The following is a 24,087-nucleotide window of genomic DNA, read 5'->3' as shown; positions in this document are numbered from 1 at the left end:
AGCACTGAGGCTGCCGCTGCAGTGGAGCTCCTGTGATTATCTCACCATACCCTTCTGTTTCCTGGGCTTTCCAGCCCCTACTCCAAGGTCTTAGGCTAAGGCATTGATTACAGTTCACATGAACAAGATGAACTTCCAGGAAGACAGATGGAACCTTTCCCCCAGGAGAAATGAAAAGGCTGGGAAGGAGTGGGTGGATGTCTCCTGAGCTGCTGCTTACTTTTTGAGTGTGGGGGTGGGGGGAACAGGTATAGGACAGCATCTGATTGGCCCAACTGAGGTCTTGCAACTTGGCCTGGGAGGGTGGGGCATCTTGACTGACAGCTCCACCAGAACTTCTAGCAAGTGGGGCGGGGCACTGTGCAGCTTGCAGGATGGCCCAGATGTTGGAGGAGCAGAGTCAGCCCTCATCATGCTCCAGGGCTGGCTCTCTCTAAGACCCCAGGCTCACAGGAGCAGGTGAAAAAAAGTGTGTGGAAGCGGCTGAACGTGGGGCAGCTGGTGGCAGGGTGGTTAAAGCCTGAGTGGGTCCTTCTCTTGCTGTGGCCATGAGTCTCAGCCTCATCATGGCCGTGGGTCCTCTGTAGCTGTGAGTTCACGTGTCTCTACTGTGTCTGTGGGTCCTCCTAGTGCCCCCCACAAAGCATCTCTGTGATGTCACCTTTTCTGTAACCATGTAGAATGGACAAAGTTTACCAGTGAGTGCATAACAGTTTGGGGATATACCAGTGAGTGTACAGTTTGGGGATATGCCAGTGAGTGCAGCACAGTTTGGGATATGCCAGTGAATGCACAGTTTGGGGCTATACCAGTGAGTGCACAGTCTGGGGTATACCAGTGAGTGCACAGTTTGGGGATATGCCAGTGAGTGCAGCACAGTTTGGGGATATGCCAGTGAGTGCACAGTTTGGGGATATGCCAGTGAGTGCAGCACAGTTTGGGGATATGCCAGTGAGTGCACAGTTTGGGGATATGCCAGTGAGTGCAGCACAGTTTGGGGATATGCCAGTGAGTGCAGCACAGTTTGGGGATATGCCAGTGAGTGCAGCACAGTTTGGGGATATGCCAGTGAGTGCAGCACAGTTTGGGGATATGCCAGTGAGTGCAGCACAGTTTGGGGATATGCCAGTGAGTGCACAGTCTGGGGATATGCCAGTGAGTGCACAGTTTGGGATATACCAGTGAGTGCACAGTTTGGGGATATGCCAGTGAGTGCACAGTCTGGGATATACCAGTGAGTGTACAGTTTGGGGATATGCCAGTGAGTGCAGCACAGTTTGGGATATGCCAGTGAATGCACAGTTTGGGACTATACCAGTGAGTGCACAGTCTGGGGTATACCAGTGAGTGCACAGTTTGGGGATATGCCAGTGAGTGCACAGTTTGGGGTATACCAGTGAGTGCACATTTTGGGGATATGCCAGTGAATGCACAGTTTGGGGTATACCAGTGAGTGCACAGTCTGGGGTATACCAGTGAGTGCACAGTTTGGGGATATGCCAGTGAGTGCACATTTTGGGGATATGCCAGTGAGTGCACAGTTTGGGATATACCAGTGAGTGCACAGTTTGGGGATATGCCAGTGAGTGCACAGTTTGGGGATATGCCAGTGAGTGCACAGTTTGGGGATATGCCAGTGAGTGCACATTTTGGGGATATGCCAGTGAATGCACAGTTTGGGGCTATACCAGTGAGTGCACAGTCTGGGGTATACCAGTGAGTGCACAGTCTGGGGATATGCCAGTGAGTGCATAGTCTGGGGATATGCCAGTGAGTGCACAGTTTGGGGATATACCAGTGAGTGCACAGTTTGGGGATATGCCAGTGAGTGCACAGTCTGGGGTATACCAGTGAGTGCACAGTCTGGGGATATACCAGTGAGTGCACAGTCTGGGGTATACCAGTGAGTGCACAGTTTGGGGATATGCCAGTGAGTGCACAGTCTTGGGTATACCAGTGAGTGCACAGTCTGGGGTATACCAGTGAGTGCACAGTCTGGGGATATGCCAGTGAGTGCACAGTCTGGGGATATGCCAGTGAGTGCACAGTCTGGGGATATGCCAGTGAGTGCACAGTCTGGGGATATGCCAGTGAGTGCACAGTCTGGGGATATGCCAGTGAGTGCACAGTCTGGGGATATGCCAGTGAGTGCACAGTCTGGGGATATACCAGTGAGTGCACAGTTTAGTGCCACTGTGGGGTCAGTGCCTCTGCCATCCTGTACTTCTCTACAGTGTCAACAACTGTAAGGTCTTGTGGGCCCCAGGGTGCTTAGAGATTCTAGTGCTCAAATGCAGGGTATAGTCGGACTTTTCTTTGGGCCTCCAGTTCACAAATAACAACATGGAGACTTATTAATTATGAAAGCTTGGCCTTCGCTCAGGCTTTTCCCCAACTAGCTCTTATAACTTAACCTGTTTTTATTAACCTATGTTCTGCCACAGGGCTTGGTTACCTCTCCCCTGTCTGACTTCTTCAGTGTCTTGCTGGTGCCTCTTGCACACCTAGATTGATCCTGAGTTCCTCTTCCTCCCCCAAAGTCCCACCTATTCTCTCCTGCCTAGCTATTGACCACTCAGCTCTTTATTAAACCAATCACAGTGACACATCTTCACACAGTGTAAACAAAAATTCCACAACAGCATGGACTAGTTTTGTTGTTGTTGTTGTTTTTCTTTTTCTTTCTTTCTTTTTTTTTCTGGCTTTGTTTACTGAGCATAGCATTTTCCAGGCTCTGTTGTGGCGAGTGTCTGTGTGTCATAGGACTGAGGAGTGTTGAGAATGAGGTGCCAGGGCTGGAGAGATGGCTCAGTGGTTAAGAGCACTGTCTGTCCCTCCAGAGGACCCGGGTTCAATTCCCAGTACCTACATGGCAGCTCACAACTCTGTAACTCCAATTCCAGGATACCCAACACCCTCATACATACATACAGGCAAAACATCAATGCACATAACTTAAAAAAGGAAGGAAGGAAGGAAGGAAGGAAGGAAGGAAGGAAGGAAGGAAGGAAGGAGATGCCGGTCTATGACAGCTAGGAAGATAGAAAGGGTTGGGACAGAGGCCAGGGTCCTAATATACACCTCAAGGGCATGTCCCCAGTGACCTAACTTCCTATTTGGCTTGCTTTTTACAACTATTCCCATGATCTAGGGACCAGGACTATGATACATGGGCCTTTTAGGGACATTTGAGATCAAACTAAGCATGTACCTGTAATCTCATCATTCATGAGGCTTAGACAGGAGGGCTTCTGCAAGTTTGAAGCCAGCCTGGGCTACATAGTGAGTCCCATGCCAGCCTGGGCTACACTATCACCCTAGCTCAACAAAAAAGCAGTAGACCATGGTCCAGCAGGATGGGACATGTTTTCTTTTTCCCCCAGCCATCATTAGGGTCTTGCCTAGTTTGATCAGGATGTCTGAGATGGTTCAACCCGGGACCTAGACTAATTCCACCAACAGGATACACCTCTATCCTGCCCCACCACAAGCCCAAAAGCCAGACTGGGTGCCAAGGACCCTTCAGGATGTCACCTCCTGTAGTTTTCTTTGCATGCTTTGGGTCTGCCGGACCTTGGTCTGCCTCCAGCCCCCAGCCTTGGTCCCTGGAGGTAATGAAGCCAAGAGTGACCCACCAGCTCAGACCTCCTTCACAGTGGAGCCTAGTTACACACACACACACACACACACACACACACACACACACACACACAACGAGTGATGTTGTCCCCATAGGCCTAATCATGCTCAGCTGCCTGTGTGGCCTGCTCCAGCACAGCCACAGGTTTGGCTCTGTGTGGTGTCTGTTTTGTTTCTTTAAGATACTGTCTCATGTAGCCCAGGCTAGCCTCAAGCTCTATGTAGCCAAGGATGACTTTGAGTTCTACACTGGTGCTTTAATAGTTAAGCCATTGGATATTTTGGCATAATGGTGATGATGATGATGATGATGATTTGTTTGGAATAAGTCTCAGGAATCAGAATGATCAAGTGATAATAAATGGCTGATTTATTTGGGGGCTTCGCCCAGGAAAGGTTCTTTTCTGTGAATTCTACATGGACTAAATCATTTGTCTCCAAGACAAGGAGACTGAAGAAGCCCAGAGAGGAAGTTCGGCTTCCCTGGAGTCACACAGCTTTGGCCCAGTTAGTATTTGGATTCTTCCAGAAGCCTTGCTCCAGCCCCTCCATCACCGCCTCCATCCTCACGCAGTCCTCTTCTGTCTTCTATGTCCTCAGGCGGCTCCCCTCCCGTCTCTTCCTCTTCGTTTCTGAGTGCACAGTTGCTGGGCTCAGTCCACACGGTTCCAGGATGCTGTCTCTTTGCGGTTCTCAGCCTGATTAAACCTTCCAACACCTCATTCTAACAAGTCTGGGTTCACCCTGGGGTTCACCCTGGAGCCAGTTCACCCCTAGAAGTGAAGGAGGAAATGCTGCTGTCACTCATGGTGCAACAGGCAAGGGACCCAGCCAGGACCTACCTAGGTCCTCTGTCCCTTCATCCCCAAGACTGCCCCTGGGACTCAGCTCCAGGCTACATCAGGGCTCCAGATCAGCTTTGCTCCTTATCCAAGGCGTGTACACCGCACAGAGCAGCGCATAGCACAGGATCCCACCATCCCAGAGCCTGACTCAGCTTAGCGCTCCAAACTCATTTCCCATGAATCCCCATGACAGGGCACCCCCATATGTGTCTCTGGGCTTAGAATTTTCAGGGAAAAGTGAGACATCCTCCACCCAGCCACACCATGGCTTGAGAATCATCTAGAGAATTCTACTGAGTTGCACATGTGGATTCTGCTGAGGGTTTCACCAGCTGAGAGCACTGTCCCCTTAGAGGCCAGGACACTTAGAAATTTGTAGCTGTCATGGTGGCAGATCCTGAAGGCAGAAGGATGGTGAGCTAGAGGTTAGCCTGGGCTACACAATGAGCCCTTGTTTTTAAAATATATAAATTTTGGGGTCTGAAAAGATGGCTCAGTGGTTAAGGGCACTGACTGCTCTCCCAAAGGACCCAGGTTCAAATCCCAGCACCCACATGGCAGTTCACAACTGTCTGTAACTCAAAGATCTGACCTGTAGGCATAACACCAATGCACATAAAATAAAAAAGTAAATAAATTCAAAATTTTTTTTAAAGAAAAAAGTATATAAATTTTGGGCTGGCAAGATGGCTCAGCAGTTAAGAGCACCTGTCCTTGCCAAGGACTTGGGTTTGATTCCCAGTACTCCCACGGTGGCTCACAATTGTCTGTAACTTCAGTCCCGGGGGTCCAACATTGTCTTCTGCTGCGTGCCAACACAGACCTATATGCAAGCAAAACACTCACACACATAAAATATATAAAGAGATAATATATATATTTGAGCTGAGGATCAAACCCAGGGCCTTGCACTTGCTAGGCAAGTGCTCTACCACTGAGCTAAATCCCCAACCCCTATATTTCTTTTTTAAAGACTTCGTTTGTTTTTCCAGACAGGGTTTCTCTATATAACAGCGTGGCTGTCCTGGAACTGGCTTTATAGACCAGGCTGACCTTGAACTTGAAGAGATCCACCTGTCTCTGCCTCCCGAGTGCTGAGACTAAAGGTGTGCACCACCACCTCCTGGCTAAGACTCATTCATTTTTAAGTATGTGTATGTGTGTATGCACACCTGAGTTTAGGTGAGGCCGGAAGAGGGTGTCGGATCCCCAGAGCTAGAACTACAGGTGGTTGTGAGTTGCCTGATGTGGTGCCGGGAACCACACTCAGGTCTCAGGCCCTCTGCAAGAGCAGCAAATGCTTCTGACCACTGAGCTATCTCCCCAGTTTCCATCCCCAAGTATTAATTTCTCAGTGGCACAGTTTGGATCGTACAGTGCTGCCTGCCTCAGTGACCCCTGCTTCCCACACCTGTCCTTCCCCACAGTCCGCTTGCCGCCACTTTGTCTCTTTCTGCCTCAGGGTCTTTGCACCCGCTGTTCCCTCTGCCTGAGATACAACTCTCCATACTCAGGGTAGCTCCAGTCCAGGCCAGACTAATGTTGGGGTAACTCATGGTTCCTCAGCTTCTTTCCTGTACCCCCTTACTCTGCCAGCCTAGGCTGTATGTTCACATACCCATCCATGGTTGTCTCCTCTCAGGGTCCCCGCACAGTGATGGCACATAGTGGATACTTAGTATGCTTGTTGGTAAAAAAAAAAAAGCCTGCCCCTTTACAACCCTGGTCTGGGCTCTACTCCCAGAGCAGGCATTTAGCCTCCTGGAGTCCCATGTGTGTCTAGCTTCTTTTGGGGCTCAGATACATCTGACCCCTCCCCTATGGTGGTGGCATTGCCAGGCATTGAGGTTGGGGACTCCCCTCGAAAGCTGGAGCCCATTTTATAGATGGGGCTGTTAAAAGCCAGGAGGTCCAGGATGTAGTGCAGCAAGGATGGGAGGTGACTTATGGAGGCTGAACAGGGACCCCCTCAGATAAGCATCACAGACTATAGGGTCCTTGTTTTTTTGGACGTGAGGTCCGTGTATTAGCTGTGGATCTTTGATGAACTCACACTTGATTTGAGGGGCTCTAAACTCTAAACCCAGTGATTGGTGTCTTCATGGGCAGAGAGACAGAGAAGATGGCCTTGAGAAGCATCAGCAGAGACTGTGGACATGGGAGCTACTTGGAACCAGAAGAGGCAGGAAAGAATCACTCTTGGGCTGGGCGGTGGTGGCTCACACCTTTAATCCCAGCACTCAGGAGGCAGAGCCAGGCGGATCTCTGTGAGTTGGAGGCCAGCCTGGTCTACAAAGTGAGTTCCAGGAAAGGTGCAAAGCTACACAGAGAAACCCTGTCTCAAAAAGCCAAAAAAAGAGTCCCTCTTGAGGCCTCCCTGGGGCTCCTGGCCCCAAACACTACTTCCATGGCAGGCTATTGGTCTCCAGAGCTATAGGGCATAAAGTCTCACTGTCTCAAGTCACACAGTTTATGGTCATTTGTTAAGCAAGCCCCAGGACACTTGCCCACGCTGGAGGAGATAGATAGAAGTTAGCCAAAGTGGCTGATGGAGCCCAATCCATCAACACAAAGTTGGTCGGCCAGGCTCTGTGTCCTCCTGGGAGCTTAGAAAGAAGGGGGTGAAGAAGGCTTTACTCCATTGTCACAACTCCTAAGGTAGTGGTTCTCAACCTGTGGGTCACAGGCATCCCCAAAGATAGTCAGAAAATACAGATATTTATATTATGATTCATAACAGTAGCAAAATTACAGTTATGAAGCAGCAACAAGAATAATTTTATGGGGCAGGCACCGCAACATGAATAAGTGTGTTAAAGGATCACAGCATTAGGAAGGTTGAAAAGCGCTGTCCTAAGGGAGCAGGAGAGTAGAATAGCCTCCAGAGAGTCTGATTCTGCTCCTCGGCTTTTGGAAATGCACGCCTTTTAGCTTTGAAAGCCAACTCTAAGACGCCAGAAGAGGAAGAGAAGAGGGAGAGCCAACACCAGTCCCACTACCACCCTCCCCTAACTCTGGCCTGCTGATTAAAGTCCCCTCTAGACTACCAGCTAACAGGAGCCCCCTAGGCTAGCAATTAGGCCCCAAGACCTGACAACTAGGCCAGCGCACTGACCTGTGTGTCAGTAGAATAAACAAAGTACCTTCATTTCTTCTAGCCCCCCCCTTTTTTTTGCTCAAGGGATACCCAGATGGTTGGGTACCCCATTCAGAACTTTCTAGCCCAGGGATCCAAAGTTTTGACACATATGAGAGCCATCCAGAGTGTCTCAGGGTCTGCAGCAACATGGCCTCCAGCAGATGGGTCAGGATAGGTCAGGTGTCGTGTGCTGGGTCCCAACTATTCCCATTATAAACAATAATGTATTAGTTTCCATAATCAGATCTGTGTAGATTTGACCTTACAGGCTTAGTACAGTGTGCTGCTCTGTACAAACAGGAAAAATATTCAGTAATCTGGTCCAAAAAGCCTATTGATTTCTCCACAGTGGTAAATTGGGGGACTTGTTTTCCAAAGCTGACAGCATAGCAAAGTCTTCAAAATACAAATTATATGTGTATATATGTATTTATAGGTGCATGGGGGCACACACCTTTAAGCCCAGAACTCGGGAGGCAGAGGCAGGCTGATCTCTGTGAGTTTGAGGCCAGCCTGGTGCGTGTATATATGTATTTATATGTGTGTATATATATAACTATAAAAAGGCTGATGCTGGGGCTGTAGTTCAGTTGGCAATCCCAGCATTCAGCAGGTGGAGGCAGGAGGATCAGAAGTTCAAGGCCATCTTCAGCTATATAGAAAGTTCTAAGCCACCCAGGGCAGTCAACACAGGGACCTAAAGACTGATCCAGATCTCCTTCTGGAACCTTCTGTACAGAGCCTGCCGGGGCAGCTCCAACCCAGGCTGAGATCTGAGTGCGCTGATCTTGAAAGTCTGTTTGAAATTCGGGTGTGTGTGATGATTGACCCAGCCCCATTCTGTGCCCCCGGGGCATGTCCGGCTCACTGTCCTGCTCTAGGACTTAGCCCTCTTGTGTCCCGTGTTACTAGTGCTTAGGCTAAGTAAGCCTCAGCAGCACCGATGTCCTTAGGAATTAGGGCAGCAGCCCCAGGAGGTGGGATCAGATGCCCTCCCTAATCGCCTGTGCCACCACCCCACCCCTGAGCTGCTGGAACCACTTAGTGAGGACCCCGGCTTGAAGCCACTCAGGACTCAGGACTCAGCACTCACGGCCTGCCTACCTGCTCAGACACAACCCCGGTCAGGAGGCTGGCCAGCCTGCTCACCGCAGCCACCCTGCTCCGCCCCCCACTTTTTAATTAACATTTTCACTGTCATTCATTCCATTTTATTCTAGATTCTCATTTGCTGTATGAAGTGGACTTACTTTAAAACACTGGTTACTGTGGTCGGGATGTAATAGAAATTCAAGAATGTTCTGTTTGATTAGATTTTAGCTTCTCCTTGAGAGAGCTTAGTGGGAAAGGCTTTGGATTTACAACATTAGAAAAATAGATAAGGAAGAAAAACAAAGGGGGAATACTGGTCACAAAAGAGAGAAGATATCTGAAATAAAGCAGCTGCATAAAATCCATGTTAACATCCTGACACTTGTAGGAGCCAGGTGAGGACTGTGGCCCTCTCTCTGTGAACATAGGAAGGAAAGCAGCCGCAGGTCCACCGTTTCCATAAGATTCAAATGTGCAGTTTCCTCAGGAAATAAGTTTCTTCCTGTTCTTCCCCTACTGTGGATGCTGTGCGACTTCACAGAAGCTCCTCCCCCCATTTTTAAAGAATATTTTTGGCCAAGCATGGTGGCACAGGCCTTTAATGCCAGCACTCTAAGGCAGAGCAGATAGTTGGACAGGGATAGTTTGAGACCAGCGGGATCCACACAGACAAACACTGTCTCGTAAAGAATATTCTCTCTGTACCCCTTAACAGTTTGATGCGTGTACACAGTGTGTCATGAATCCATCCACGGCTCTGTGCTGCCACTCCCCCAGCATGTCCCTAACACCTTAGGGTTCTGTTAAAGCACACTGGGTCCTTGATATTTTCAGGGCTTTGACAAGGGACCCCTGGCAGCAGTTCCCTGGTGCCCCCCCTGCCCCCATCCATCACACAACATACGGAAGTGCCAACAGCCACGATTTTGTCCCTCATTTTGCTGATCTGCTGGTGGAGAAAGCCTTCTTCCGGGAAACTCTGCTTCATTTCTTTCTTTTTTGATGAGAGTTGAGTCCAAGCAGGCCTCCAACTCACAATCCTCCTGCCTCAGCTTCTTGAGTGCTCTGAGTCTGTTCCCTGCTCAAAGAGGGCAGGAAACTTCCTCAAAACACAGAGCCAGTGGAGGGCACTCAGGGGAATGGGGCCCCCTGTGTGGGAGGTGCTCTACCCCTTATGTGGCCCCATCCTTCCAGGTGTGTGGTAGGCTGTGGGGGAGGGGGACAGGCAGGAAAGCAACAGCTATCAGGTCATGAACACATTCTGGGCCATTACCAAGAACAATCACACAATCTCACACACACACACACACACACACACACACACACACACACACACAATTTTCTTTCTTTCTTTTTTAGCCAGAGCTGAGGACCAAACCCAGGGCCGTGTGCTTGAGGCAAGCACTCTACCACTGAGCTAAATCCCCAACTCCCACAATTTTCTTGAGACATAGCTCAATATACAACTTATTTTGTAGCCCAGGATAGCCTCAAATTCAACAGCTATCCTCCTGCCTCAGCTTCCCAAATACTGGGATTATACAAATCACACCTGTGATCCTCAACTGACATTGATTTGTGCCTATGCCTCTGTGTGTGCGTGCGTGCGTACGCCTGGCTTCAGAGACAAACCCTACAGAGTGGAGTATGGTGATGCACACTGTCTTCTCAGCTTGCAGGAGGCAGAGGCAGGAAACTCAAGAGTTCAAGGTCTGCACCACAGAGCAAGACCTTATCTCAAGAAATAAACAAGTGAGCCAGGGTGGTGACACACACAGCTTTAATCCCAGCACTCAGGGGGCAGAGGCAGGTGAATCTCAGTGAATTCAAGGCCAGCCTGGTCTACATAGTGAGTTCCAGGATAGCCAGGGCTACACACAGAGAGACCCTATCTCAAAAAAAAGAAAGAAAGGAAAGGAAGGAAGGAAGGAAGGAGGGAAGGAAGGAAGGAAGGAAGGAAGGAAGGAAGAGAAAGAAGAAGAAAAATACAAATAAATGAAACAACAATTCTCCTGCCTCACCCTCCCAAGTACTGGGAAAATAAGTGCTGGTCATCCAGGGATGACAGATGTGCGCTATGAGTCCAGAGTTGCTTGTTCCTGTGGCTTCTTATGGTCACCCCCCAGAAGACGGCCTCCTAGGTTCATTTTAGGGTTGACAGGCTGAGGGCCAGCGCTGACCAGTGACCAGTCCAGGCTGGACCCTGTTTTCTGTACTGAACCCTTGATCTCCACAGCTGAGACCCCAGCAGCCTTCCTCGGGGGCCCTGCAAGATGGCAGGGACTGGCTGTGGGGTGTGCACAGTGCCCTCAGCCTGAACTGCCTGGCAGCCTCTTCTCAGTGCGAGCTCCAGCTGCAAGTCCCTGACGCAAGCAGGAGCTTTTCCCTTCATTGAAAAGAGATTTCAAACCATCTCTGTTGGGCCCAGGCTGCCGTGAAAAGGTGAAAACTACAAGCCCATCGCTGAATCTGTAGTAACACTAGGCTATCCCTTTGGCTGGAATTATAAACAGAGGGCAAAGGGAAATGAAGATAACATGTCTGGATCCCTCGCAGGCCTTTGCCCTTGCGTTTTGAAAGATTTTTCAGCATTCCCTGCCCCTGCTCAGCCCCTGCCTCTTGCCCCAGTGCCCTCTTCTCTGTCCCTCCTGCAGCTTTGATTGTCCCCCCCCCCCCCCACCTCCCCTCCCCTCCCCTCCTCAACTCTCAGCATCCCCCACTCCAGCCACCAATGGCCTGTTGTTTGTCCTTGTCCCTCTGTGACCAGACTCTGAGTTTCTGTGCCTGTGTCTCCAGGACCCAACATCAGATCCCTGTGACCTTCCCTGTATCTTAGCACGGTGACCCCCACCTAGTGAAGTATTCAACTATCGGGTCAGTCCCTTCTCTCCCCCAGCAGCCCCTGTAATCCTTGTGGTTCACACAGCAGCGTTGGGAAGAGCAATCCCAGCATCCCACAGGGAAACGCCTGAGTGAGAGGTCACTTGGCAGTAGCGTTTTGTAAAAAGGGGTGAAGTGAGCACACAGATCAGGAGGCTTTGCTGGCTTTTATTCTGACATAGGCAGGGGCTGTGTCTCATCCCATTCGTGGGAGCTTCACCTCATACCCAGATGTGGTTGCCTAATTGGCACAAAGGGGAAACATGTGATAGAGAGCTTCAGGAATGGCCAGGGTTTGGGAAAACAAGCATAAGGTGAGGGAGATTTGTGGGATATTGGCTAGCCACCTTTGATAGAAAAAGATTTCTCACTCCGTTTCTGCTGCTGGAACCTGGCGTCGAAGGCAGGGAAGGCTCTGTGGGCAAGCAGAGAAACATCTGGAGTCATTTTGATCTCAGTTGTGTGCCCAGCACATGGATTACTGCCTGGTACACACACACACAGTGGGTGCACAGAAAATGCCTGCTGTCAGGGCCTCAGCTCCTCCAGGGCCAGGGCTGGGCTTGGTCCTTTATTCAGAAGTGGGTCACAGAAGCCTGACGCAACAAGTGGCCAGCCCTGGCCAAGATAGGCCTCTTTCCCAAGTCCATGGCTATCCAACAAGAGAGGAAAAGGTGAGTCCTGGGTACCATGCGGAGACTGAGCCCTGTTCCTCCTGCCTCCACCTCCTGAGTACTGGGCTGCAGGTGTGTACCACACCACGTGGTACTGGGACTAAAGCTCAGGCTTTGTACGTGCTGGGCGAGCTCTCTACCTGCTAAGCTAAATCGCCAGCTCCTAGAACCAGGAATATTATGCCTAGCACCCACCCCAGCTGTCTTCAGAACATTGGTGGTGCTGCATACCAAGTGTCTGATATTGGTTGGTTTGGATTAAGTGCTGAGGAGTAAACTGCCTGGCATAAGTAACAGCTGGTGTTCCTGGAAGGTGCATTAGGAAGCCAGCTCTGGGGCTATGCACTTGAGTGGCCCGGGACAGAGTTAATGGCTGACAGTCTAGCTCAGTGGTTTCTCAGTGTCCCTGATGCTGCGACCCTTTAATACAGTTCCTCATGCTGCGGTGACCCCCCCCCCAACCATAAAACTGTTTTCGTTGCTACTTCATGACTGTGATTTTCCCACATATTGTTATGAGTTGTAATATAAATATCTGTTTTTCGATGGTCTTAGGCAACTCCTGTGAAAGGGTCATTTGACCTGGGGTCTCTACCCACAAGTTGAGAACCGCTGGTCTAACCTGTCTGTGGGGTCATTATGTACTCCCAGCAGGGGAGAAGACAGAGGCCTAAACATGTGGGGCCATTGCCCAGGAAGACTGAAGCCCAGCTGTCTGTCTGGCTCATGCCGTACTGGGGTCAGCAGGTTGGAGCCCCTTGAGTGTGGAGTGAAAATTGCTTTTTCAGTGGAGAGGGAGGCTATTGGGCAGGCTCCTAACAGAGCCAGATTGCTGTTTTCCAATGAGCCAGTAGAGGGCACCTGTGAGCCACAATGCCTGCTCAGGGCCAGAACTTGCCTTTGGCTGCAGCCTGAGTCTGTTAAGGCCTTGGGAGGCCTGGGGAATACTGAGGGTGAGTCGTATTGCCCTGCCCCTAGGATCCTGGAGTGTCCTAGTAGAGGCTAGATGTGGGGTCATGGGCATGAGCTCACCTGACCCCGAGCTTTAAAAGAACGAGAAATGGGAGCTGAGGCAGGAATGGTTAGAGCCACAAGAGGCCATGGCCTCGCTAGACTGGCTAGACCCTAACTCCATCTGTGGTGTGAGGATGCAGATGGTAGGAATTCAGGCTCTTCTCACCTTGGCTAGGGAGGCTGCACCAGGAGGCTGGCCAGCTTGGTGGGAAGATAGCAACCAGCTTCTCGTTCCCCCAGGTCCTTGCCAGGGGGATTGCTACAGGGCCATTTTACAGCCTGGGAGATCAAGGCTCAGAGAACCAAAGAGCCAAGCCATGCATCTCCACAGTCACTCTAGTTCAAGGGTTCCTAACCCTGACTGCGAATCTCCAGGAAGCTTTATAAACAGCCAGTGCCCAGCTCAGAGCAGAGACGCAGCCCCTTTGTGTGTGGGGGTGGGGAGGTGGGGGTGGGAGACATGAGGAAGAAAGCTGGGTGTGGTGGACACCTGCAATCCTAGCACTTGAGAGTTGGAGGCAGTAGAATCAGGAGTTCAAAGCCAGCCTTGGCTATGGGAAGCCCTGGCTCAAAATCAAAAGAAACCTCTCAGAGAATCCCCACAGGCCGCCTGGGTGTTGGCACAGCCATAACCAGCAGAGGGCAGGGTTCGCTCTCAGCCCATCCTTGCCCTTGAACTCACCACATCTGAGTTCAGCTTCTCTGAAGGCACCTTAGGCTGGGTCTGTGCAGTCTGGTTGATTGAGGTGGTGCATAGAAGGATGCTCAAGATGGGGGACCCCAACACTTGGCAGAGCCCATGAAGGCCTCCTTCCCAGACTCCAGGCCTAGCCCACGTCTGGATCCCTGGTCTGTGTGCTGCCTCACCTGTCCCTCTGGAAACAGGCTTCTAATTTGCCTGAGGCAGTCACGGAATTGACAGATGACAGCTCCGGCCCCCAGGGTGGCTGGCATTTGTTTTTTTAATCTTCACGGTTGCCTAATCCTCCTGAGAGCTTTTGCACCTGCCCAGAGGCCCAAGGCTGCACCAGAGCTGAGGGGCCAGGGACCTGCCCCTCCCTCTCCCTTCTCCCTTCCCTCCTCCCTCTCATCTCTCCTCCCAGTCCCCCTCCCTCTTCCTTGCTTACCCCCTCTTCTTCTCCTCCTTTCTCCCTCCTCTCTGCCTCCTGGGCCCACTGAACTCCAGATACTTCCAGCTTAAGCTGTGGGCTCTGCCCTCAAGTTCCAGACCTTGCTGGCGTGGTGGAGTGTGGCCCGTCACTTCTGTGGGGGTGAGAAAGGGGTTCTAGTGGGAGTGGGAGGCTCCTCTGTCACTGTGGGGGTGATCAGCACCTCCTTTGGTTGAGGTTTCTGGGAGCAGCAGAGTCAGGGCTGACAGGACAGAGCCTGATCCCCCAGCCCCTGGCTGTTCCAAGTTCCTTCATTCGGTCACATACAAATGGCCCAGGTGCACCCACTGCCCACATGGCCAGGCTCTGCTTTCAGATTTAAGGTTGGTGTGAACATGCCCAGGCTGTGAGACTCTGTTGGCCCATTGGGACATAAGACTCATCCTAGATCCACTTCCTGGGGATTATTGTAGGTGTGAGGCAGCAGGGACTGGCCGGCCACAGGCACTCATCTGGAACCTGTTGGCTGCCTATAAATAGAACAGTACCAGGATGGACTCCCGCCCTGTCATCCCTGCAGGTTCTTGGCGGCCAACATACCACAGGGGCAGAGAGTTGTAGGTGACAGCTTTCTGCAGAGGAGTTCTGCAGAGCTCTGCAGGGAGCTGTGTGCTCCATAATTCATGATCACCAGGACAGAAAGCATCAGCACTGGGAGTCATCCAGTCTCTGGCTTAGCAACCCTGGCTACCTCTTACCAGTTGGTCAGCCATGTGCAAGTTCTGGCTCTCTCTGGTCCTTAGCTTCCACATCTGTATAATGGGCAGGTCGCACTTGACAGAGAGAGAGAGCTGTGAACTGAGGGGAAAGGCCGTGTCAGCCCCAGGAACAGGGTTTGAACCCTAGAACACCCCTCCAACCTCACCCCCCAACCCCTGTCCTTAGCTGGTTTCCATGCTGGCTTCTGTGTGACACAACTGTGCTACAATGTCTCAGCCGCCAAGTCTACGGGTCAGGGGAAGGACCTGAGGCACTGCCTCAGGTTCTAGGATGCTTGTCAGGTCCTAGGATGAGATGGGGTGAAAGTAGGCACGTGTGGAAGGAGGGGGAGGAGGCACTGGTCATGCACCAGTCACCATGGTGACTGTTTTCCAACAGAAACGGATGGGTTTGGCTTCTGATTTTGTCAATGTAAAAAGAACCGCTATGAGGAACCAAAGCTAAAACCAAGGGTTACATAGAGTGAGGTCTCACTCCGCCTCCTGCAGAGAGAAAGCTTCACTGAGCTGGCAGAGGAAGCCTGGAGCACCAGCTGGGAGGTCGTCTGCCCCTGGGCTCTTCTTGGAAGCCAGTGGGGAGGAGCGACCTGAATTTGGATCACATGAGAGGCAGTGCTTCTCCACAGGGGTTTGTATCCTGCGGGGATTTGGAGCTGTGACTTCACTGGTGGTGGCTTCTGTTCACTGCCTTCCAAACTGTCAGAATCCCCAGTCAATGCTCTGGAGAAGGCTCCTGGCAGAGACTTAAGAAGTTGTCACTTAAGGTACGGGTGGCTCTGTCCAGCAGGTGGTGCCCTCCTGTGTGATGAGGCCAGGTGCTAATTCCAGCCCTGCCCCCATGTATGAGGCCACACACCCTGCCATGCCAGCTGCTCCCGTCCCCATCCTCACCCCACCCCTACCCTCCATGTGACTGAGTTGCTAGAAGGACCAATGGGCCTCACCAAAACATGTCACCTTGGTCACAGGCGTGCACATCTGACCATCCCATCTGTGGAGTCACAGATGGTGCTGACCCCTCCCTGACCCTGCCATGTGACAGTGTGAATGTGTGGTGCTGACATGTGACGACCCTCAGCGTCCTTACCAGGGAAGCACCTTGAGTCTCTGTGTCCTGTTCTGTTGTGGGTTGGATTGTATCACCACAAGATTTGTATATTGAGAGGTTGTGGGAGCACTGAGGAGGCTGAGGCATGATGATTAGAAATAGCCTGGGATACACAGGAAGACCCTGTCTCAAACCAAAAGGAGAAGACAGGGCAGGGTTGTTTGTTTTGTTTGGTTTTTCAAGACAGGATTTCTCTGTGTAGCTTTGGAGCCTGTCCTGGAACTCATTGTGTAGACTAGGTTGGCCTCGAACTCACAGAGATCCACCTGCCTCTGCCTCCCAAGGGTCAAGGTGACTCTTGACTGATTATTGTCTTGTTCAGTTCTCCATGGTGACTTGGACAAGTACGTACTGCCGAAGTGACAGGTCAGTACCCATGAGACGACTATTGGGCTTGGGCCTGGCCTTACCATGCAGTGACATGTTCACAGGCTCTGCCCTTCTTGGAGTCCTGGCTCACTGTAGGTTGAGTCGGTGATATGGAGACTGCCTGGTGCCTTTTCCAGGGACCAGGACACTGTGGAGGCCAACAGGTGTCTCAGGGACTCTTTTTGCCTTCAGCCTTGAAGGAGGGTGTTCATCTGGGCCTGTCAGTCACCAGGTTAGACAGACATTCGGGGTGTTCACAGGCCTGCAGGCAGAGCTAGCTGAGAGACACAGCCAGACAAGGCTGGTTGCCTGCTTCCACCCTGCCACGGCACCCCAGTGGCCCTGACATGCTGGGGTCAGATCTTCCAACAACGGTTCTTTTCAGTTTTCGTTTGTTTGGTTGTGGTTTTTTGTTTTGTTTCGCTTTGTTTAAGACAGGGCTAAAGTTGTGTGTGTATATGTTGTTCTTTTTTAAATACTTTTTAATTATTTATTTATTGTATGTACATTGGTGTTTTGTCTGCATGTATACCTGTGTGAGGGTGTCGGATCCCCTGGAACTGGAGTTACAAACAGTTGTGAGCTGCCATGTGAATCCTGGGAATTGAACCGAGGTCCTCTGGAAAAGCAGCCAGTGTTCAACCATTTAGCCATCTCTCCTGCCCTCTTTTGTTGTTGTTTGTTTGTTTGTTTATTTGTTTGTTTGTTTGTTTGTTTTTCAAGACTTGGCTGTAGCCCATGCTGTCCTAGAACTCACAGAGATCCACCTGCCTTTGCCTCCTGATTGCTGAAATTAAAGGCATGTGCCACCTCCACCAACCAGCTAGCTTTTGTTTTCTTTCTTTGTTTCCTTCCTTGTTTCTTTCTTTCTCTTCTCTTCTTTTTTGTTTTTTGTTTTGTTTTTCGAGACAGGGTTTCTCAGTGTAGTTTTGGTGCCTGTCCTGGATCTCACTCTGTAGACCAGGCTGGCTTTGAACTCACAGAGATCCGCCTGGCTCTGCCTCCCGAGTGCTGGGATTAAAGGTGTGTGCCACTGCTGTCTGGCTTACCTTTTGTTTTTTTGAGACAGTCTTAGTGTGGCTAGCCTCAGACTCCTGATCCTCCTGCCTCAGCCTCTGAGTGCTGGGATCACAGGTGTGCTCCACCACGTCCGGCTGTAGGAAACATGGTCTCCAGGCTCTGGTACACTTGGTGTCCTCCTGGGCCTGTGTCTGACCTCCCTTACAGCCAGTGGCCCAAGGCAGGACAAGGACTGTCACTTCTGTTGTTCATTCTGTTCTTTAGAACAAGTTCCTGAGTCCCCTCCCCACTAGGACTGCAACACCACAGCCTGGGGACATCCTGACAGTGGCCAGGGCATTGGAATGTGGTAGAGACAGTCACTCAGGACTCAGGCTTTGCCGTTCCTGTGGACCTGAGGTACTGGGGTCCTTGACGTGGCTGTGCCCATGTCAACAATACACATTTACTCAGGGCTTCCTTCATTCCCTGCAGCCCCCAAGTCTGATGTTCTCTGGAGTAAGACAGGACCCCAAGTTTAAAGGTTTCTGAAGGTCTTGATTATGTAATGTAAATTTTAAAACTCTGTCACTTACTCTGCTCCAGACTCTGCTGGGCTCAGGGGACCAATAAGGAAATGGTGGTGACTCTAGGTGCCCTCAGCCAAAGCAGAGGTAAGAACTGTCCTCTCAGCACCTGTGAATAAGGGAGCACAGACAGGTCAAAGAGGTCGTGAGGACACAGCCTGAGCCACCTTCCCCAAAGACGAAGATGCTATGCTAGATTGAGAGACGGTCAGGAGCTCACTCCCCAGCAAAGGAAGAGAGTGCATTTCAGGCAGGGGGAGCAGCATATGCAAAGGTGTCAAGGGGCTGAAGGACTTCATGACTCTTAGTTCTAGACGTGAACAGGTGTCCCTCCAGATGGGACTGTAAGGTCATCGTAAATTTGGGAAGCCTTGGGTTAGGTCAAATTAAAACCTCCTCCACTAGGGCTGGAGAGATGGCTCAGGGGTTAAGAGTATTTGTTGCTCTTTCAAAGGACCTGGGTTTGGTACCCAGCACTCACATGGCAGCTCACCACCATCTGTTACTCCAGTTTCAAGGGATCCAATACCTTCTTCTAGCTTCCATAGGCACCAGGCACTTGGTTCACAGACACTTATTTCAAACATATAGAATAGAATAAATAAACCTAAAACTTGAGAGACGAAAGCCTTTTCGTGCTGTCTGTGATGGTGTGTGCCTGCAGTCCCAACACCTGGAGGACTGGGGTAAAAGAATCACCTTGCATTTGTGTGCAGCCTGACTGATGAGCGAGCTCAGTTAGCCTTAACCTGGGATATGTTTTGGTTTGTTTTAGCTGTTTTTGGGGACCCACCACCCAGCTCCCAAATAAATCACACATGGAGGCCTATTCTTAATTATAAATGCCCAGCCTTAGCTTGGCTTGTTTCTAGCCAGCTTTTCCTAACTTTAAATTATCCCTTCTACCTTTTGCCTAGGGGCTTTTACCTTTTTCTAAGATTTATGTATTTATTTTATGTATATGAGTGCTCTATCTGCATGTATAACTTTATGCCAGAAGAAGGCATCAGATCCCACTATAGATGGTTGTGAGCCACCATGCTGGGACTTGAACTCAGGACCTCTGGAAGAGCAGCTGGTGCTCTTAACCGCTGAGCCATCTCTCCATCTTTACCTTTTTCTTACTTCTGTAACCTTACCTTCTCCCTTACTTCATGGCTGGCTGGGTGGCTGAGTGGCTGTGTAGCCGGGTGGCTGCCCCCAGATGACCTCCTTCTCTGGCTACTTCTTTCCTGTCTTTCTCCCAGATTTCTCCTTCTATATGTTCTCTCTGCTTGCCAGCCCCATCTATCCTTTCTCCTGCCTTGCTCGCTCGCTACTGGCCATTCAATTCTTTATTAGAGCATCAGGTGTTTTAGACAGGCACGGTAACACAGCTTCACAGAGTTAAACACATGCAACATAAACAAAAGTAACACACCTTAAAATCATATTCTACAACAGGCCTAGAATGAGATCTTGCCTCAAAAATGAAAAAACAAAAACAAAAAACCACAACCCAAATCTTCCTCATGCAGGACTTCTCAGAGCCTCTGACTGGCAGTTTCAAGTGCCCAGCAGCTGGACAAAGTAGATGGGATTCAGTCACAAATATGTCCGATTCCCAAACTCATTATGAGGTCCCTTCCTGGAGTATCACAGAAGGCCAGGGGACAGACCTTGGGAAAATGCTGCTCATACCTCAGAAGATGCCATTCAAAGGCCACCACTCCCATGCATATTTCTGGGGACAGACAGAGCTCAGAGCCCTCGTGGAACTGTGCAAGGTTGGGGATGCATTTCCTTTTCCTGAGTTTCCTCAGCTTCCTCATCGATGCAGTGAGAATGGCAGTGTCCCTTTGTGGAGCATGGACACTCTGAGAGTGTGGCAAAGGGACTGAGTGACATTGGCAGGCACTGCCCAGAGGGCCTGACGCTCTCTCTCTGTCATGTCCTGTATTCCTCAGGCTTTAAGATGTGTGTCAGCAGCAGCAGCAACAACCATGAGGAGGCCCCTGTGCTGAATGACAAACACCTGAGTGTCCCCAACATCATCATTACACCCCCAACCCCGACGGGCACGGGGCTGTCCAGAGACTCCAAGCAGCCAGGTGAGGCAATACCACTATGCAGGAGACTGATCCCAGGACCCATTCTGTGCCATGCATGGCCTGACCTGGTCCCCATCTCCCCCTGAGCTTGTTAATGTATGGGCAACTCTGTGGCCACTGCACTCTGGGGCCCTTTGTCATGATGCCAGCCCTAGCTAGATGTAGCTTGATGAGCAATTGTCTGAGCAGTCCTTGCTGGCAGCAGGAAGGATGATGGATTGGTCTGGGCTGGCCCCCATGCCATGTCTTAGCCACTCACTAGAATTGAAAGATGCTCCATCCCTGCCAACAGCAGGGTGTACCATCTTCCATGGTGCTGGCTGCAGCAGCTTGGACAACAGGATAGACTGGGAAACAGCCCCACGACAGGCTGCAGCTGTCCTTGGGTTTTCCAGATGTGAGGAAAGGGAAGATATGAAATGTTCCTGGCCAGACAGCATACAGGGTGCGGTGCAGACTGGTGTCTCCTGCTGATGCCCTCAGAGCTGGCAGGAGAGACTGCTCTCTTGTGCACTGAATGGAGATGCATTGAGCTAGGCCTGCTGGGCCGGTTCACATTCCTAGTTATGGGGGGAAGCTACGGCAAAAGGACCACAAGTTCAAGGCCGCCTGAGTGCCAATGAAAGCTCAAGGCCAGCCTGGGCAGCTTAGCCAGACCCTGTCTCAAAATAAATATTGAAAAAAGGGTTGCCTGTGTTCAGTGGTGGAGCTCTCAAGGCCCTGGGTTCTGTCCATCTCCAACACCAAAGGGGAACAGAAGGCTGGTGGCAGTGGGGTGGTTGTGGCTGGTGGCCCATACTGAGAGAATGGGTCATTTTCTCACAGGTGCTCAGGAATGGACTTGGTATAGATCTCACCCCTCAGCTACAGACAGACAAACTGAGGCTCACAGAGGCTGATGGACAAAGAATGTAGAAACTCCACTGAGTCCCATCGGGGTGGGTGGCATCATGGCTGAGCAAGCCCGAAAGGAGTAGGTCCCAGGGAGAGGTAGGAGTCAGCAGGAGGGCGGAACCACCTATGATCCTTTCAACTCTCCAGAGAACCAGCTCAGATCCCAGAGGACCACCCTGGATTCCTGCAGAGGGCAGCCACACCCGATACGATACCTCATCGGTTACCTCAGCAGTCCACCCAGCCGCTCTCTTAAACAAACCGCTAGCCCTCAGCATCACCATGCTGAGGGCCAAGCTTCCGGCGCATAAGGCCCAGCCAAACCACAGTCCTCATCCTCTTTTGTGGCTGTCCCCAGAGCCCCTCACCAGGCTAAGTGATGGATGCACACCTCAGTTACTTCTCACTCCAACACTGCGGGCTGTAGGTACTGCTTGTAGCTCTGCTTCAGAGAAGGGAAAAGGAAAGGGTCCAGGGAAGGGACAGTGACTCACCTGAGAGCCTGCAGCAAGGTGGAAGAGAGCCAGGCTCCCGCCTGTTGCTTCTTTGGCTCCCAGAGCAGACCCAGAGGACATCAGAGATGCAATCCTCAGCTTTGCCATGAGGGCACTTCTCTCTCTAGGCAGTATCCTCTTCTGAAAGTTCCCAAGGTCGATAGTTACCCCACAAAATTGTGAGGTGACATTTCAGGCTAAAGCTGAGTGCTTAGGAGGCTCCTGAACCTTGAAAAAAGTTCATTTTAAGTTTGGACACCCGTAGAGTGCATGGGGCCTGAGGGGTGGCCCACAAAGTCTCTCAAACCCACACTTCGGTTCTACCATGCTTCCAGAATTCCACCTGCCCCTTAGATGTGCTGCTGGGAATCTCCTAAGCCTCAGTGTCATCCTCTGTGCAGGGAAGACAAGAAGAGAGAGATAGAGGTCTCTTGAGGACCTCAGGCTCTGCACATGACTGTCCTGTTGATCACTAGACTGGACCAGGGCCCTGCATTCTGGGAACACTTGTTACATATTCCAGGGGTCCTGAGGAAGCACCCCAGCTCTGGCACATCGCCCAGATCTATAAACCCAAGGAGATTCTGATCTCCCTAGTTCCCAGGAGGGCCTAGGTGGTGGGGGAATCTGAGGCACTGGGGATCCTTTAGAGCCTTTAGTGACTCATGCCAGGTTGTGGGGTCCTCAGGTGGTGGCCTGAGGTGAAGAATGTTAGGCCTAGGGAGGAAGCTGACAGAGGACCTGTTAAGGTAAGCCCTTCCTGACGCTGATCCCCTCTTTCTCCTAGTCTGGATGGATGAGTTGGGGTGTTATCAAGATGATGGAGAATTGGAGCCTGAAGCCTGAGAAGTCACCAAGTGGTGGGACCTGTGTGGCAGCTTCTTGCCTCACTGCCTGCCCCTTTCCCCAGATGTTGGGGACATGGCTACCTGAGCAGCTGGATGAGGACTGAGAATTGGGCCCTGGACCAAGACAGGAGTGGCCAACGGAACACAACAGGGCTCCGGCTCCGGCAGAACAGACATCTGTCACCTCCAATATCTTGCCAAGCCAGACCCCAGCTTAGTGAGGAGGAAGTGACCCTGCCCTATGGCCACTGTGACCACAGACCCTGGCCCTCAAGGTCACAGCACACAAGGACTTCTCGCCAGAGCAGGGCCTCTGTTTTTTATAAGTTGTTTTGCAGGTACAGAACCCACGTCCTGAGTGAGATTTATAAATAAAGCACCTTTGTGACTTGTGGGGTTCTGCTTCTTGGGCTTGGGGGGTGTCTGCCTTGCCAGGGTGAGAGACAGGACATCACAGGCAGTCAAGGCTGGGAGTGCAGTGTGTCCACACTCTTGGCCTTTTCTCAAGGAGTGGAAATAAAAATCCCACAGAGACGGCAAAGCAGCCCGGAATCATATTTAAAGGGAGTGATAGATAAAATGAGAACACATTGCAAGCAAGGCCTGTCCACCATTGGTGAAGACACTCGCAAGGGACTCAGGTACTGTTTGAGGGCTTCCTTCCTTTCTCAGAGTGCAACAGAATAAGCTTTAGGGTTTCTCTGTAGCTTTGGAGCCTGTCCTGGACTATCTCTGTAGACCAGGCTGGCCTTGAACTCACAGAGAGATCCACCTGGCTCTGCCTCCCGAGTGCTGGGATTACAGGCGTGTGCCACCACCACCTGGCTTTTTTGTTTTGTTTGGTTTTGGTTTTGGTTTTTTGTGTGTTTGTTTTTCAAGACAGAGTTTTTCTGTGTAGTTTTGTGCCTTTCCTGGAACTCACTTTGTTGACCAGGCTGGCCTCAAACTCACAGAGATCCTCCTGCCTCTGCCACCTGAGTGCTGGGATTAAAGGTGTGCACCACCACTGCCCGCTGTTTTCTTTTTAATACTTATTTTATGGGTATGTGTGTATACCTGAGTGTGTGTGCCTGAATGTGTATCTCAGCACCACATGCAGGTAGTACCCACAGAGGCCAGAAGGGGGCGCTGGATCCCCTGGAACTGGAGTTACCGGTGGTTGTGAGCCACTGTGTGGGTCCTGAACCTAACCAAAGTCCTCTCTCTGCAAGAGCAGCCAGGGCTCTTAATCATTGAGCCATTACCCCAGCCCCAGATTTCTGTTTTGTTTGGCAATTTAGGTCATATAATAATTTTTCTACTAGGCAATGTTCATTTCTCATAATGCATCTGATTTTAATCATGTGCATGTGTAATTATGCATAAACATAACATGGCAAACAGATTTTTCTCTCAAAGCTCACTTTTTTTTTTTTTTTTTTTTTTTTTGCACATGTACTCAAAACTAGTTCAGGCTGGATTGGCCCTTCTACCCTAGAACCAAGATGTATTGGGAATGAGTCTAAATAGGAAATGTCTAAGCTTGGT

The 24,087-nt window shown here is 50.8% G+C and overlaps 1 protein-coding gene across 1 annotated transcript in view; it reads left to right on the top strand.

Annotated features, from left to right (window-relative positions):
* The window catches only part of C5H16orf74 (chromosome 5 C16orf74 homolog), a 28,131-nt gene extending 5,199 nt beyond the window's left edge, over positions 1-22,932 (top strand). The window contains exons 3-4 of the mRNA XM_036187538.1: positions 20,181-20,324; positions 22,500-22,932. Of these exons, the coding sequence (XP_036043431.1) occupies positions 20,181-20,324; positions 22,500-22,558 (203 nt within the window). The 3' untranslated portion in view covers positions 22,559-22,932. The remainder of the gene's footprint in view (positions 1-20,180; positions 20,325-22,499) is intronic.
* Positions 22,933-24,087: the final 1,155 nt, after the last annotated feature.

This window comes from Onychomys torridus, chromosome 5, assembly GCF_903995425.1.
Source record: "Onychomys torridus chromosome 5, mOncTor1.1, whole genome shotgun sequence".
In the NCBI taxonomy this organism is placed as follows: domain Eukaryota; kingdom Metazoa; phylum Chordata; class Mammalia; order Rodentia; family Cricetidae; genus Onychomys; species Onychomys torridus.
The sequence above is the reverse complement of the archived record's forward strand: the minus strand, read 5'-3'. Positions and strand labels throughout refer to the sequence as shown.